Genomic DNA, 17,123 nt, shown 5'->3' on the forward strand with positions numbered 1-17,123 from the left:
CATGGCCTCTCACACAATCATATGGTGGTTTTTGAACGTTAAACCCCGCATAGCAATCATAGGACGCTTGACCACGCATATTGCTGCAGTATTCAACGTTGCATTGTGAGGTATGTATACCGAACGCCGGTGTTTGTGAAGGATGAAAGCTACTTTCGCTGCATTTCCAAGCAGAGGAAGTTCTCTTCGTTGTTTTCACAAGGACTTTAGTTAAATACCATGCAAGGAAAAAAAGGGATGGCGTGGAAGAGGAAGAAGAAGCCGCACCCATCGGCTGCGTTCTAAAATGCTCTCTGCTGGTAACAACGTATCGGCCAATGGCCGAGGATCATCGACTTCGTTTCATGAAGACTCAAGCTATAAAGTCGTCCTGCCACGTCTTCCAACTGATAACGACGTTTTGAATTCCGTTTTCCTTCATGCCGACTTAAGGGGTAGGCCATACCGTGCCCCAGACTTCCGTGACGCACTGCTTAAAGTGGTGAGCACAGCAGACATTATAGGAGTTGGCCAGTATCAAATGAACCATGTATGGATGGTTACGTGTGTAAGCAGCATGGCGAAACAGAAACTCGTCACTTGTGGTGAGCTCCATGTAAAAGGGCTGAAGTGCATGGTGCTAGATCTGGAGACCAAGAATATTAGACTGAAACTTCTTTGGGTTCCGCCTCATCTTGAATTGCGACGTGTTGAAGAGGCGTTCCAAGCTTACGGCGTTGTGAAGTCCGTTGAAAGAGAGGCATGTAGATGTGCAGGAATGGAACAATGGATGACAACAAATAGGGACGTTGCCTTGGAGCTCAAGGACACCATCACTGTGAGCTCAATACCACACCTTATGTTAATCTATGGATACCAATGCCTCATACTTATTCCCGGTAGGCCTCCACTGTGTCTTCGGTGCAAGCGAGTGGGGCATGTACGTCGACAATGCAAAACACCGAGGTTCTTGCAGTGCCAGCGTTTTGGTCACTCGTCGGATGCCTGCGTGTCGACTCATGCCAACAAACTCCGTTCTGGCCAAGGCACAGAAGAGCAACATCTGGATCATCTTATGGATTTCACTGAGGTAGTTGATGCGATAGGAGAAGCAGTGGGAGGAGCAGAAGGGGCCTCAAAGGACGCTGAACATTTGTCCATGGATACCCTTGGCACGCAAATTAACACCACTAACGACGCCAGTGAAAGCATAAATGAATACAATGCTGCAGAAGAACACCACTTGGAAGACCTTAAAGGCAAGCCTCCTGACAATGAGGAACAAGTAGGAATGGATAGCGGTCAGCCAAGGAAGCGTCAGGCACCGGTCGCCGATGAAGCAACAACGAGTGTGCCAGGCACGACAGAGCAAGTGTCTTCATGTGGTCCACGTGTCACCTTCTTTGGGGACCGAGAGACGCGCCGCCTATGCCAGCGTTCTCAGGAAAGTGCTCCTAAAAAAGTGCAAAGGAGGTAAAGCCACAGGTTGCCCTGTGGCTAAAGGTTACTTACAAAAGTTCTAAGATAGCAAAATGGCGACCGCGCTAACGTTTCCCATCTGTGTAGCGACACTCAACGTACGTGGCTTGAGGAATGTAAGGCGTCAGTGGCAGTTGCCCCACGTGCTTCAGCAGTACAACATTGATGTACTTGCAGTGCAAGAGATTAAGATTTCCGCTGCTCATGACCCCGGTCTTGCACTGGAAGTTTTCCGAGATTACAATTTATACATCAGCCCAGCACGTGGTGCATCCGCTGGATGCTTTTTATTAGTTATAAAGCACTTGAATTATATTTTGACGTCATTACATGCTGATGGGGAAGGATGCCTCCTTTGTTGCGACTTATCTTTTCATTCCCATAATTGAAGGTTTATCTGTGTCTATGCTCCCCCCAAAGTGAATGAAAAGAATTCTTTTTTTCCTCTCTTTAACTTCGCTGATAAACACTGACAGGACTTTGATAGTTTTTGGAGACATTAATTGTGTTTGTGACGCGAGAGATCATTCATATATAACAAATCGTTATGATGCAAGTGCAGCTATACTGCAGAAATTATTGAATGACCACAATTTTATAGATGTGGGAGCGCATGCACCTTCCTCAGTGAGGTTCACGCACTTTCAAGGCATCTCTTATGCTCGGTTTGACTATGTATATGTATGTCTAAGCTTATGGTCGCACATTCATAATTATGCTGTAAAGCCCCTATTTTTTGCAGACCATTGCTTGGTCACTGTTTCTTGGGGTCCTGAAAGTTTTCGTAAAACCCCTCTAAACTGAGAGCTACAGAAGCTTAACGTACAGTTGTTGCGCGAAGATGGTTTTGTTAAAATAGTAAAAGAATCGGTACAAGAGGTAACACAGTGTCGACAGCTGCCGATTTTCGCTCAATGGAAAAGGTTCAAAGAAAGAGTCAAGTATCAGGCAATTAGTATTTCATGCGAAATAGCGCAAAGAAAAAAAGCTGAAAAACGCTATCTTTCTGATTTACTTCATAAGCCTCATACGTTTGAAAGTCAACAGCCGGCATTGTACGTGGATGAGATAGATTTGATTCAAGCACAGATACATAAACATGATACAGAATTATACAGAGGAGCAAAGATTCGTTCCCGTGTTACTCATTTTCCTGAAGAGGAACCCACTAAAAAATCCCTCGGGGCTGAAAAGAGATATGCACTTTCTAAACAGATACTGCAAATTGAGTCGCGGGGTTCCCTTTGCACAGAGACATGTGAAATAAGAGCCGCATTTGAAGATGATTACAAATGTTTGTTCACCGTGGCTGAGCTTCAGGAGAACTTTGAGGAAGAAGCTGACCACTTCATTGCCCTTGTGCCTCAGTTACAAGATGATGATAGTCTCACTGTAGATGGGCCAATAACCAGAGAGGAAATTAGATTTGCAATAACAACGTTGCAGAAAAACAAAACTCCTGGCCCAGATGGCCTTAGTTGCGAATTTTACATAGCTTTTCAGGAACTTCTGATACCTTTCCTTGAGCAACTTTTTAAAGAGGATTATGGCCGTGGTGAACTTCCTTCTTTCTATCAGGGCTATACAACACTCATTCCAAAAAGTGCTGATCCTGACGCAATTAAAGAGAGTTAACGAATATAGGCCTGTGAAGAAGAAGTCACTATGTTATAAGATGTGCACAACTAGGCTAATTGTAAATCACACACTTTCCAATATAATAGAGTTAAATTCATCTGCACGTCAGGGATGTCCACTGTCACCTTTTGTTTTGCAATTTATCTGGAACCATTATGTTTAAGTGTGCTTCTAAAGTCTAGCATAAGAGGCTACCAATATGATGCTGAGGAAGTTAAAGTTCTAGCTTATGCAGATGACATTGCCTTCTTTTGCGCTGATAAACCCAGCGTTCAAGAAGCAGTCAACACTACTTTGCGTTTCTGTGAAGTCGCTGGCGCCAGCATAAATTTTGATAAAGTAGTGGATTCTGGCTAGGCATGTGGGCCCAAACTCCTTCGGTGTTCGCAAATATTCATTGGAATGCGACTCCTATGAAATATCTTGGTGTGCCTCTCGATAACTATCGTAACAGCGACCTACACTGGACCGCTGCTATAAGATCCGCCGAAAGGTAGCAGCATGACACGGACGGGAGCTTTCTATTTTTGCCAGAGCGAAAGCGTGCATTATATTCCTTGTATCAAAGCTTATTTATATTCTGCAGGTGTTGCATTGCTCTCAGGTGCACATTCAAGCCTTTCATAGGGCCCCGCCACGGTTGTCTAGTGGCTAAGGTACTCGGCTGCTGACCCACAGGTCGCGGGATCAAATCCCGGCTGTGGCGGCTGCATTTCCGATGGAGGCGTAAATGTTGTAGGCCCGTGTACTCAGATTTGGGTGCACGTTTAAGAACCCCAGGTGGTCGAAACTTCCGGAGCCCTCCACTACAGCGTCTCTCATAATCATATGGTGGTTTTGGGACGTTAAACCCCACAAATCAATCAAACAAGCCTTTCATAGGATATTTGCCTGCTTTATTTGGAACTCTTCCTGAGAACTAATGAGAAGAGACAATCTTTTTCTTCCACTTAAAAAGGGTGGCCTCGGCCTTGTGCATTTGTTCGTGTGACAGTTGATGTTGCGATTTGTTTACCTCAAGGATGTGTGCCACCCACTTTTATTAGGGGTTATTCGTAACCGTCTATGTTACCACCTCCCTTTTATTCATGTCACAACAAGCGTTGCTAAGGAATTGCCGTGGCGGGGATTCCTAAAAGAAATTGTTGATACTGTCAGTTTTTTGAAAGCCAGGTTTACCTTAGAGTATTTGTATACTATTGACAGAACAAATTTAACCACTGCACTTGTGAATAATCTTTTCCCCGAACCTGTTTATCGAAAGCCATATTCACTTCTGTCTGGTCACGATGTATTATTTCGTGTACGTAGAATTTGTATATCTCCTTCAGCGAAAACATTTTTCTTTAAACTGCACTCTTCCACGCTGCCAGTGAAAACGTGGCTGAATGAGAAATCAATATACGTACCCTGGACAGTGACTTGTAGACTTTGCAACCAATTTGAGACTATAGAGCATTGTTTTATTCATTGTCGTGATGCTTTTTTATTTTTGGGACATTCTAAAAATAACGTTAAGAAAAGAACTTCCAATCGCAGCCCATGGTATAAGGTTCCTTCTGTTCAAAAAGAGTCTGACTGATAGTACTCTTTACGACCTGTTTATGTTGTTAGGATTTTATTCATTATGGAAAAGTCGCATGATCGATAGACACGCCGGGCCACCACGGTCGACGACATCTGTCTTCCGAGAAGCAGCTGCTCAAGTGCGCAGTGTTGTCGAGACTTTTGACCCCGTTCCGCAGTGGCTTCCAGTTCTTGACGCTTGTGTGTGTTTGCCTGAATTCTGATGAAGTATGTTCTGTGTAATTTACTGGTGATAATTTTATTCAGTAAAGAAAAAAAAGGCATGACCGTGTGGTAGAACACCCGCTTACCACGCAAATGACCCCGGTTCGACCCCAATAACTGTAATTCGATCCCCCTCTGCAACATAATTTTTATCATTATTTTATTTTATCTGCATCTTTCTCAATTTTTTAATGATGCATAAGATGATTTTTTGCTCACAACTAACGACACCGCCGCCAGTAACGGAATTTCCGCGAAACTAGCTTTTTAACGTTGTCACATTTAAAAAGTTGCGACGTCACGAGGAAGTTGAAGATTGTATCAAAGAAAAAATTATTCCGATAAGATATAGAAATTTCACGCCTTTTAAAGGTTCTGCCTCGCGCGCTGTTATTATCGCAGCAATAATCGTGGTGCGTACTTCGTGTTGCGTTGGGTTTTCTTCAAAGAAGTGAAACGCAACTACGCGTCTTTTTTTTTTTCTTTTCCAAAGAACAGAAGGGTTGTTGAAGTTCAGATTGCTTGAATATGTGCAGACACCATGCGCCAACCTTATGGACTTTCTTGCGAAAGACCACCTGTCTGATGTGGAAATATTACTCACCCAAAAAAATCCTTTTTTTTTTGTCTTAAGAAACAGATGCTTCATGTTCTGTTCTGAATTTCGACAATCTAATGGCTCTTCCTACTGTGACCTTAACACTGCAGTAAAATAAGGCGATAATAAAAATCTGTTCATTTCATAGCAGTCAAACGATGGGCGCTTAAATCACATGCGAATTCTCTCAGCGCAATGCACCTCTGGTATAAATGCTATAAAGATGCAAACAAGCTGTATACTTTTTACAATGAAAGCCGTATTTGCCGGACAGCAGCGTTGTTTGTCACTACGTGGTTTAAGAAAGCCCTGTTAAATGACTTAGTGGATTGTATGATGGCGTGATTGATAGCTCATCTAGACCTAAAAACTGACGTCCAAAAGCAAACCTAAAATCTAGGAGCACACAAAGTCGGTTGCCAAGCGCAGGTAACAAGCAAACGATATTCATTATTGAATCATTTTTTTATGTATATGGGCAAAAAACGCACTCTAGGCTTCCCCCGAAATCACTAGACCAGTGTAGTTTTTTCAGTGCCGTTACCTCAGTTTGTACACCTTTCATTTTTTTTTACAACAGTTTCTCGCCCAACATTTTTTCCCGAGTGCACTTCCTTATCGCAGTGCATGTGCAGTGTTAAGCGCAACACTTTGCGCGTATTCATGCGCAAAGTCTTACAAGAAAATTCCGAGCCAAATGAGCTCATCCTCTGGCTTCATTCCTTCGAATATGCAGCGTAACTAGTACAGCGCTCTCAATCTAGCCCACGGAACAGTGCGGGCAAACGTTTCAAGAAAGTTCGACATAGATTTGCGCTAGTATAGACGCCGTCTGTGCGCAGCGCGGATACAGTGCAAAGTTCTGTCTGTCTTTATTGTAACACTTGCGCATACTTCTTGTAGTGAAGCCTTGACAATGAGCTACAGCTGATGCCCCTTTTAATCTGTCCCACCGCGGTGGTCTAGTGGCTAAGGTACTCGGTTGCTGGCCCGCAGGTCATGGGATGAAATCCTCTCGGCTGCGGCGGCTGCATTTTCGATGGAGGCGGAAATGTTGTAGGCCCGTGTGCTCAGATTTGGGCGCACGTTAAAGAATCCCAGGAGGTCGACATTTTCGGAGCCGTTCGCAACGGCGTCTCTCATAATCATATGGTAGTTTTGGAACGTTAAACCCCCATATCAATCAATCATCACTTTTTTTTTAATCTGCAACTCACACGTCACAATAACTTCGTCACTGCAGCTGTCTAAGCCTTAGCTATACTGTCTAGTTTTCTTCGTATTTCCTTCGTTTCCTCAAGTTCTTTGCTTGCTTCAATCAGACTTAACACACGTGGTGACATTAGAGTTGCTAACTCGCGCTCGATATATGCATAAATCTATAACGGGGAAAGTGCGTATTACCACTTTCTTAAGAAGCGCTGAGATATAAGATAAATAATCGGTGTCGTGCATGTTGTTTATGCTCTCAAGATGCCGTATTCAAAGCGAAGCCACTCACCTGTCGTTGTCGTCAACCATTGCGAAGTTCCCGGCCCGTCGTGGAGGTGACTATTCCTCAGCCGTTGTTACGTCACCGTACGAATTGTGCAGCCGCTTAACTTCAAGTATAATGTGTGAATAACGCGGATTAAGTTGTGGATTGCTTACGAGGGTGTCTCTCTGCGCATTTCGCACACACCTGCTTATGACTTAACACTTAATTACAAAACGTGGCACCTCGCCTGCACTTCCTGGTATAGTTGTATTTTGCCACTGGAAAACAGATTTCCATTTTCTTTGAGAGCACTTAGCATTCCAGTTTGGCGATTTAGTGCTGCATTTCACCTAATCATAATCTAAGCTTTCTTGTCAACTTTCGCAGTGCTGGAAAAATAATCTTGAAGGTGCCGATGAAGTCCCTGAGTTTCGCTCTATGGGTGTATCGAATTTGTCTTTATCTATCACGTCATGTTAGCGTTTTGTATTTAAATTTATCGCGCATGATCATCGCCAATCGTATCGGCCAGCGTCACCTCAGCAGCGCTCCTCAAACGCATTCGTTTTTCTACCTGCATTGCAATGATGTACGATATAGTTATACAAATTGATCATCGAATAAAGCACCGTGCGCATACATGACATGTACGTGATATAGCAGTAGATTAGTACTTTAGGTTACGCTTGTTAATAAAAAAGAGAGCTTCGTGATAGTAATTTTCCAACGCACAGGGCATGCAAGGACGCGCTTGCGCCGTGACATGTCTCGACACCATGCGTTGGTTTAGGCACAGGTTGCATAGCTACTCAATTTCAGTCGATGTCTTGCATTGCATTTGTAACCGTGGCCTCTGTCGGCAGGGTGCCCAATTTGAACAATGGACATGGCTGACGAAGAAATGCTGCATTTTACTTTTGATAGCGGTAGCTACTCGCAAACATACCAGGCAAGCGCATGTCAAGACAATGCCAGGTGAGCTTCTTGTCAGAAAATTTTCATTTATTTGTACGCCCCCGAAGTTTCTCGAAAGCTTCCACTTAGAACGAGCATGGACAAAGAAAATTAGCTGGGGCGACATTTAGCGAATGCTGTTGGCAGCTACAAAATAGTTAAGGAAACAAAAAGTTGAAGCCCGACTCAAGATAACGTAAGGTAATCTTCTTGCCGAACACTAGCAATCAATAATGCTGCCTAAAACGCTAGCCAAGACGCGCTAGCCTCTGGCTCGTTTGTTTTTGTGAGAATGTGGCAGCACTCACTTTCGGCCTTACGAGGCCTCTGGCGCGTTACTGTGGCTGGTGCTGCTGATCTTACTAAATATTACGGCATCGATTTTGCAAAGGAAGGAATGACAGCGTCCGCCTTGGTGATACGAACATTACGCTTTTGGTGTTGGCCACGGTGGTAACATTTTCATAGAGATGGAATGCTAGGAATGTGTTGAAACAGCACATGACCACTACAAAAATAAATACAAATAACATGCATGTTCATAGGAGTACAACGTGCTTCGTTTAACGAAATTAGGGACGAGAATGCCGGCTTATTGCAATGACACTCGTCATGTACTTGTTATATGAAAGAAATCCTGATTGCTGACCTTTTTGCATCCTTCAATGGAGAATACCTCAGCATATTCAATAAACTTCTGAACAATTTGAAGCGAATCGAGTGAAGTAAGTATGCAGTGCATCGGCAATGTGGTTTTAGCAATCAACTATCTAAGACAAAGCAAACAGTTTGTACTCGCGTCGACAGTTGCCTGCTGTGAATCAAACATCCCCTTATGCGCCAAATTTTCGATGTTGTGTGTGCTATGTTTTTAGTTTCCTCATTACACGGTAATGTATTCTGCCGTTATCACAGCCAACTGTGAGTGAGAGTAACTTTGAAAGCAGATAGCCCATGTAGTATGGCGCCAGCTGACAGCGGTGACACAGCACAACCTAGTACATGCAGGGAAGCGCTTCTGCAGCAGAGTGCGAGTGTGGGGTGATTGTCTAGCTATTACGAAACTTGTTTCATGAAGTCACACGTGCGGTGGTTCTTCCACACTGATCACTGATCTTCAGACTAATCATATTTGTAACCTAACGCACAGAGTTACAGTCCTTTTTCGTACAGGGGGTGCTTCATGTGTGTCAATAGCCGGTTGCCAGGCAGAATTATGCAACTTTTGAGAAAAGAACGCCATAAAAGTAGTGCAATCCTGAATAATGAAGCTGTTTTCTGCTTTAAATGTTCAGTTTCAGAAACATTCTCTGAAATGTTACAATAGAGTGCTTGGTAAACTTTTTCGCATTGTATACTTATGTTAAATTTTTGCAGTTCCTCTCTCCCCACATTTAGGGTAGAAAACAGGACTTCTACTTACCTTCTTACCTTTGTTATGTTCTTTCTCTCTCTATTTTGCAGTTCCGACGCAGACTGGACAGATATACTGAAGGATTTGTACAAAATAACCTTTGGCTACCCTCCAAGTCCGCAGTATGTGTCACATGTCTTTCGGACACTCTCACCATATCTTGAATTACATAAGCCAGTAATATTATCATTCAATTAAAATACCGTGTAACGTGTGCAAGAGATTCGTCTCCTCAGCGATACTAGCACAATCATGGGCAAATACATTGTACTGTCACGTAAACCGCATAGATGCATTGTCTCTGAAGAATGCGATGGCGTGGTTCAGAGGATATCACCCCTCCTAGCAAAAGCAGCGTTGCAGCGTCCCTCTGAGGTACATCAGAGAATGTTTCCGACCTTAACGCATGCACACATATCACGAGGCCTTACGTCTGCCAGATTTAATACTTAGGATGATTTCTACAGTTTAAGTTGCAATCAGTCATCGTTTTGCTTGCTCACAGCTCGTCAACAAGGGCTTGTCATGAGGTTCAACTTCGTTTAAATGAATTATGTCTAAAGCGACTCAAACTACAGGAATGCGCACTGTTAAATGGTAGCCCGTAGATGTACGTAGCTTCAGGGCCACGAATGAACATCCTGATAACTTCCGATTCATCCAGCACCACTGTCTTTTAACTGCACCACCTGCAAAGGGGTGGAAATAGCCATAGTATCCAAAAAAACTACTTTGTTCAATATCCTCTATTCATATTCGTTCAAAACGAACTGTGTGAAACCACTATGAAATTTGACAACACAGCTCAAAACAGGATCATACGTAATGCAGGAACGTGTGAGCAGAATAAACTTTTCTCAAAACATAATGTCACGTGAAATTTATTGATCCATCGAATGCGCAAGAGCGTATGCGCGCGAAGTGTGTCACCTCGTAACAAATTATTTTTGGCACAGGGCGCGGCGCTATACACTGATACTCTTTCGGCAGCTTTGGTACTACGATATGTGTCTGCTAACTGCTCGTGCAGGCTATCGGACGTCGCTGATGAAGAATTACCACGATACTCCACTCTCCATAGCGGGAGCTACAAAGTAGTTCAGGATAAACACCAGGCAGACACGTCTCAAGACAATGTCAGGTAAGCGTTTGTCTAAGTGCGAAGATGTGCTACCAAATAAACATTTCTGAACGTATTTTTTTAGTTTTGTCTCGCCTAATTTAAGGATTGTGGTAGCACAAGTTTCCAGACTACCGGTGATTATAGAAGGCAGGTATTTTTTTGCATAAGATAAACTTGTGGCCTACTTGGTTGGTCGTATTTAAAATAAATGGCAGTGCACACCGGCTAAAGGCACAAAGATAAAACACGAAATGGACGACGCAAGCGACGGACATTAACTGATATTTCTTGCATACCACATTTGCCTAAGTAACATCTACATTTGCCTTGAAGTATTGCATTGAAGCATTTGCATTGAAGTAACATCACATTTGCCTAAGTAACATGCGTACGTCAAAACTCTGGAAGGAAATCCATACAACATTTCAAGAGCACCGAAAGCCACAGTCAATTCACAATGCAAGATTGGAAGTCAAATAGATACGGAAACTAGAACAAGCGCCGAAAAGATAAAGCACATTACGTGTTAAAACTTAAAGACTTCCTCTCTTTCGATGATAGAGCAACTAATAGGCTGCTAATGCAGTCTTACTTCCTTTCAAAAATTTCTGCCCCTTCTAAAGATTCACGAGCGATTTTGCCTTTTCCCTTTTACACCAACCTCGTGTTACCCAGTATGGGTGCGCAGCCGCAATTGCTGCAGTGTATGGCCAGGTGGCCTGCACCTTTGCTGTAGCAGCAGCAATAATTGTGCCCTTTACGGCTCGCATTGAGGCATCAACCTGTTAAACTTACGTACACCTTATTACACGTCATCGGTATCGAATATACGGCAGACTCGGTGCAGGTGACGTAAGCGTATCAGTGCTTCATCGAACATGCTTCCTTCTGTTTGCTCTGCGAATTCACTTTTTTTTTTTTTGCGAAGGAGTGGCAGGTGCAGAGAACACCGCATCCAAACCAACCTTTTGGCCAGAATTGCGAACTTTGTGACACGGTGTGAACATAAGGTCCATTCAATTCATGCTGCACTTCTAGGACTAGTTCACGGTAGTGCCATCTGGGTGTTGTCTTCGTGCAGGTGACGTTTCAGCAAGTGCAGCAGCGACGAAACGCGGAAACGAATGCGAGAGTGCAGATGTGCAAGCCCTATGCTATACTCGTAGACTGTCTCGAGGGTTGTGGAGGCTGTGATTCGTAAAAGACGGTGCCGCTTACGTTGCTTGGCATGTGTCTACTGGAAGGTGTTAACTATCGTACTTGTTCGACGCCACTAAAACAGACACGAACGCAATCGGCTGTGTCGTCTGCTGCAGCTGCAGCCATCTTGTGCTGCACGGACTCGGCACTACCTCCCGAGCAGGTGCAGGGAATTCGTTGACGACAGCTGCACTTTTTCGAAACTAATACAGCGGTGCCGCCATGTTGAACTCGTAAAGGGAATGCCGAAGTGCAGAGCCTCCGTGTACCGGTTCACGAAGTGCAGGTGAAACGAATGGACCCTATAGAGACTTGCTAGGACCTTTCCTGGGTGAAATCCAGCATCGTTGCCACCGGTTTCTGCGGCGTAACCGCTCCTGGAGTCTTTACGCAATGTTTTCGCGACTGACGCCAGAAGGGCCGTCGGGTACGCATGCGCATACAGATGTCGTTAAATGAAATATGGTCGTCAATAAAGACCACTCGAAGTTCAGCCCTTGCGTCGTCTTTTTCGTGTTTCCTGTTTGAGTCTTAACCCGGTGTCCGCTGCCATTTATCGTAAAGGTACTTCTTATTCGTATGATGTGATCGTCTCTGCAAAAGAAGGCATAGCAGTAAACCGATGCTGGCATTTATGAGTAAACGCCTTACATGAAGCATACTCGGGTATTCTGTAGCGTTTCAACCGGATAGAGTGCAGTTGGGCCGAGACGAAGGTATGCTTTTGCCAATGCTGTAATCGTAAACGGTGTCTGTCCTAAATCTGGCGTTGGCGCAAATAAGCAAAGTAAGTGTATTCAACTACTTTGATTTCGTTTTAGCGGCGTGCTTTCCTCTCGCCTCTTGTGCCGTAGTCTAGTGAATACCACAGGTGTGCGTTGCGCATTATCAAATGCTCTAACAACGTGGCTACTCAGGCAAAAAGAAATGTGCCTGAATCGTCCGCTTATGAATACTATGGTAAGAAGAGTAGATATCCGGCTCACTTCACGATCTTTGCTGTCACTGCGTTCGTCGTCAGGGCTTGAGAACTTTTTATTCGCAGGTAGAACATTCAATGTGTGGGATGATGCTACCAATTTTGACTTTACACCACGAATGACGGAGACGGCAAAGACACGCCCAGAGTGTCCATACAATTGCTATCTACTCAGTTTTGGGTACAGGTTAAGGAACCCTAGGTGATTTAAATTTTCAGAGCCCTCTACTACGGCGTTTCTCGTAATCATATTATGGTTTTGGGACGTTAAACCTACATATGAACCAACAATTTCTATATATATAACGAATTGACTGCGTATTTGCGTGTTTCGCGAGCAAAGGTCGTCAAAAGACTATAGTATTGTGCCTAAAAAGAGAGAGAAAAATAAAACCTTAATTGTGCGTTCTGCGTGATAAGATCGGTAAGTAGGATCTTTAGTCCGGGATCCCATGGTCGCCGGCACCTGAGCGGCGTGGGATATGAACACCATCTGGTAGTGATTTCTCTAACACACAGCCACTGTAGGTGGCAGCACCGTGTCGTTTTAGTGAAGCGTGAGAAGCACCCGCTTTTCGTTCATTGCATCGCCTTGTCAGTGCAGCGTAATAAGCATTGCAGTCTTTATAGAATTCCGTATCCTTGTAATTTAGAAAGAAACGCACTACGAAATACTTGCTCATTGATGTTTCCATCAAATGTGCATCGTACTTTCTTTTTTATGGACGGTGTTCACAAGTACGAACGCAGCAAGCATATAAAGATGGCTGGCTATTCAGGGTGTGCTTAAACTATTGCCGGGTAGCTGGATTCTGTGACACAGACCAGCAGACAGACCGGGATTCCAGATTTATCAAAAAAAAAAAGACTACCGTCTTCCCAAACAATTAACGCATGTATTTCGTTGTTCGGTTACTCGCAGTGATGCCCCTGGCTCCACGCAAAGAGAACAGTGCAAGTGCGGTGCCCATAGTGAATTCAATCACGGCGAGAAACCACCCCGGGAACGAGGCCTCACCTGCGAGATATGCGCGAGATCTTTTGCACGATACGGTTATCTCGTTCAACATCGCCGTATTCACACGGGCGAAAAGCCCTACCATTGCGATGCATGTGGCAAATTGTTTGCGCGGCAGTACGATTTCGCGCGACATCGCCGTACTCATTCGGGCGAGAAATCCCACCGGTGCGCGACATGCAGTAAATCCTTCGCAGAGTCGGCAACTCTTCGCAAACATGAACGCACGCATAAAGACAAGAAGCCGCCTAGATGTAAAGTATGGCGTCATTTGATCGTGACATGGCCTTCTCTGAAAAGGCACCGACATTTACATGGAGACTGAAAACACTAAAAGTGCCCCCCTCCCCCAAATAAAAAAACAGTTATCGCTTTGAACCGCCTTTGCAGCCTGTACAGTACAGTTTACTTTTTTTCAAACGTACTGTGAAGTCACACGCGCGCTGACTTTTTATGCGTGATTTGGACAGGTATTTATTATTCTAGAGTGCTCTTATTTATTTCCCAACTTGCCTCTTGAATTATGCGCCATGAATATACGGAGGTTCTTGCAACAGTGGATAGTCCTTAGATAGCTCGAGTTTTACTTCAGAACGTGAGAAAGAAGCGGTGGAGAATAACCAAGAATACTGCGTTTCTTTCTTTAAAGTAACACAGAAGTCGATTTAAAAGCCCGAGTAGGAAAAGACAACTTCTCATCGCCTTATAAACGGCTGTAATGGCTGCACCGAGTAAGCCAATATTGCCTCGATTTTTGAAATGACGGGCTCAATTGTCACCCCCCCCCCCCTCACTTTTTAGACTAATGCAAACAAATTCGTAGCTCTATGCATGTATAAGCGGAGTTCATGGACGTAGGCGAATGCCTCTAAAGAAGTCCTTCTAGTTTTTAGAATGTTTACTGAAAAAAAATGCGGTGTTCTATCTAAGCGTTTGCTGTGCGAATGCCTAAGCATTGTACACTGATTTGGGCAAATGCCTGTAACAAATCTCCCCAGTTCTTAGAGTTGTGCATTGCAAAAAGGGCTTGGGAAATATATCTTATAGTGTCTCCTGTACGGATGCCTACGCGGCGCTCATTGTAAAAGGCAGAGACCTTTACACTACCCAACCCCCTCTGTTTTAAAATGGTGCATTGAAAAAACGTTGTGGAGTTATATCCCGGTATTTGCTGTACGGATGCCTACGCTGTGTTCGTGGACATATGCAAGTGCCTTTAGGTGAATTCCCCCCCCCCCTCTTTTCAGAGTTGTGCCAAGGCCGCTAGACTTTGTTTCCTTTTTTTTATCCAGTGGTGGTGGTAGTGCATTGCAAAAAAAAGGTTTCGGAGTTATATCCTGGTGTTTCGGAGTTATATCCTAGTGTTTCAGAGTTATATCCTAGTGTTTCGCAGTTATATCTTAGAGATTCGGAGTTATATTCTAGAGATTCGGAGTCATATTCTAGAGATTCGGAGTTATATCTAGTACCGATGCATACGCTGCGTTCATGGACGTGTGAAATTGCGTCTATAAACAAATCCCCCCTCCCCCCCCCCCCCCCCAGTGTTTTAGAGTTGTGCATTGCAAAAAGAGTTTGGAAGTAACATTCCGCGGTGTTTGCTGTAGTGATGTCCACGCTGCGTTCATGGACGTAGGAAAATGCCTCTAGGCAAGGCCTCTCAGTCTTTAGAATGGTGCATTGCTAAATGTGTTTCAGAGTTCTATCTGAGTGTTTGCTCCGCGAATGTCTAAGCTGTGTTCATGGACGTAGGCAAATGCCTCTAGACAAATCCCCCCCCCCTCACTTTTACAGTTGTGCTTCGCAAAAGGAGTTTCGGAGTTCTATCCGAGATTTTGCTGTACGGATACCTAAGCTGTGTTCATGACCGTAGGCAAATGCCTCCAGATTATACTCGCTTTAGAGGTATTGTAAAAACGCATATTTGCTGTATTTGTATTTCTGCTATTGAGCGATTGCATCTATTGCTGGAGTTTTGTGTAAACCACTGTTCATGTGCAGTCATTGTCAAAAGTTTCCAGGCCACACTCCAATAGAATACTTGGGAGAATGGCCGGGGTAACTTGTGATATTTCCCCCTGTACTTGTTCCCTGCTCTTTATTTTTTCCGTGCTCATTATTGCATAGGACTATTGTCGTTACTGGCCTCTATTTTGTAGTCGTTGGGTCTCGTCACACTGTTTTACGTCGCTTTTAATTCGACACAGACACCGAGTGTGTACAAACAGAAAAATAAAATGGACTTCAATTACGATCCAGATACATGTGTTCCATGCATTGCATTCTTATTCATGACTGGGCGTTCAAACACGGAAAGAAAGGAAGAAAAAAAGAAAGAGAGAAAGAAAGAGAGAAAGAAAGAGAGAAAGAGAGAGAGAAAGAGAGAAAGAGAGAGAGAAAGAAAGAGAGACAGAAAGAAAGAAAGAAAGAAAGAGAGAAAGAAAGAGAGAGAGAAAGAAAGAGAGAGAGAGAAAGAAAGAGAGAGAGAAAGGAAGAAAGTTAACCAGAAAGAATTCCGGTTTGCTTAACCTACACTTGGGCATTAAGGGAGGGGATAAGAAATATGAGAAAGAAGGAAGAGAAGAAGAAAAAAAAGGAGAGGCTGACAGTAATTTCACAAACACGGGCATAAGATACAAATCAGGGCACCACAAACGCTGAAGTTCAATCTGAGCGACACCTTTTTGTGGTTCAATTTTGTAGATATATCGGGAAATTCGCTGGTGTAAGTTATGATCGAAATTGCCGATTTTAAAGCGAGAATAAACGGCGAATCGCCAACACTCACCTTCATTTTATCTTGCAATTGAGGTTTTGCATTCGTGTCCTCTGACATGGTTTACAAGCTACAACTGCATATTTATTTGTGCTTTCTTTGAGAAGCACACTCGCGAAAGGAAAGGTTAACACATTGTACAGTCTTAAGTATAAAATACGACTGCTTTTACATGTAAAAATGGCACCGAGCAGTGGAAAATTGTTGGCCCTTGTTAAGAAGCGCGCCTCCGACGACGTTACGAAGGGCACCACAAATCCCACCCCTGACCTCCACTGTTACGAAAGACGGCGACGCCAACACGGTCCCGAAGGCGCCACTGCTTCTAACTCCGCCGGGAAGGTCACCAGCCGTTTGGTAGCGTAGGTTTCTCAGGTCGCGACTGCTTCTGCGCAGAGCTGATAGACGAGCGGACGAGACGACGGTGAGTTAAACAAGGTTTATGTGCAGCATATATACAGAGGCGTTACAAACTCGGCACTGGGGCCGACAGTTTTAGAGACTCGAAGAGCCGAGCTCTCTTCTCTGACTCATAGGTCTACTGCTCGCTACGCACCGCAGGGCTTTCTTTATATGCACCGAAAGGATTCTTTGAGTAACCAAATGTCCGACCAGAAGCAACGCTGGCCGTTAGGTCAGAATCCTCCAATGGGGTCGCCGCTGGGCCGCTTCATTCTCATCGAATCCGGAGCCGCTG

The 17,123-nt window shown here is 44.1% G+C and overlaps 1 protein-coding gene across 1 annotated transcript; it reads left to right on the forward strand.

The window, feature by feature from the left end:
* The first annotated feature begins 7,788 nt into the window (after positions 1–7,788).
* LOC142774411 (uncharacterized) lies at positions 7,789–15,910 on the forward strand. Its single transcript, XM_075874772.1, has 4 exons — positions 7,789–7,937; positions 9,381–9,452; positions 10,361–10,471; positions 13,555–15,910. Exons 1-4 carry the CDS (start codon positions 7,843–7,845, stop codon positions 13,973–13,975), a joined length of 699 nt encoding a protein of 232 aa, XP_075730887.1. The 5' UTR covers positions 7,789–7,842; the 3' UTR covers positions 13,976–15,910.
* The last annotated feature ends 1,213 nt before the right edge of the window (positions 15,911–17,123 follow it).

This window comes from Rhipicephalus microplus, chromosome 10, assembly GCF_043290135.1.
Source record: "Rhipicephalus microplus isolate Deutch F79 chromosome 10, USDA_Rmic, whole genome shotgun sequence".
Classification (NCBI taxonomy): domain Eukaryota; kingdom Metazoa; phylum Arthropoda; class Arachnida; order Ixodida; family Ixodidae; genus Rhipicephalus; species Rhipicephalus microplus.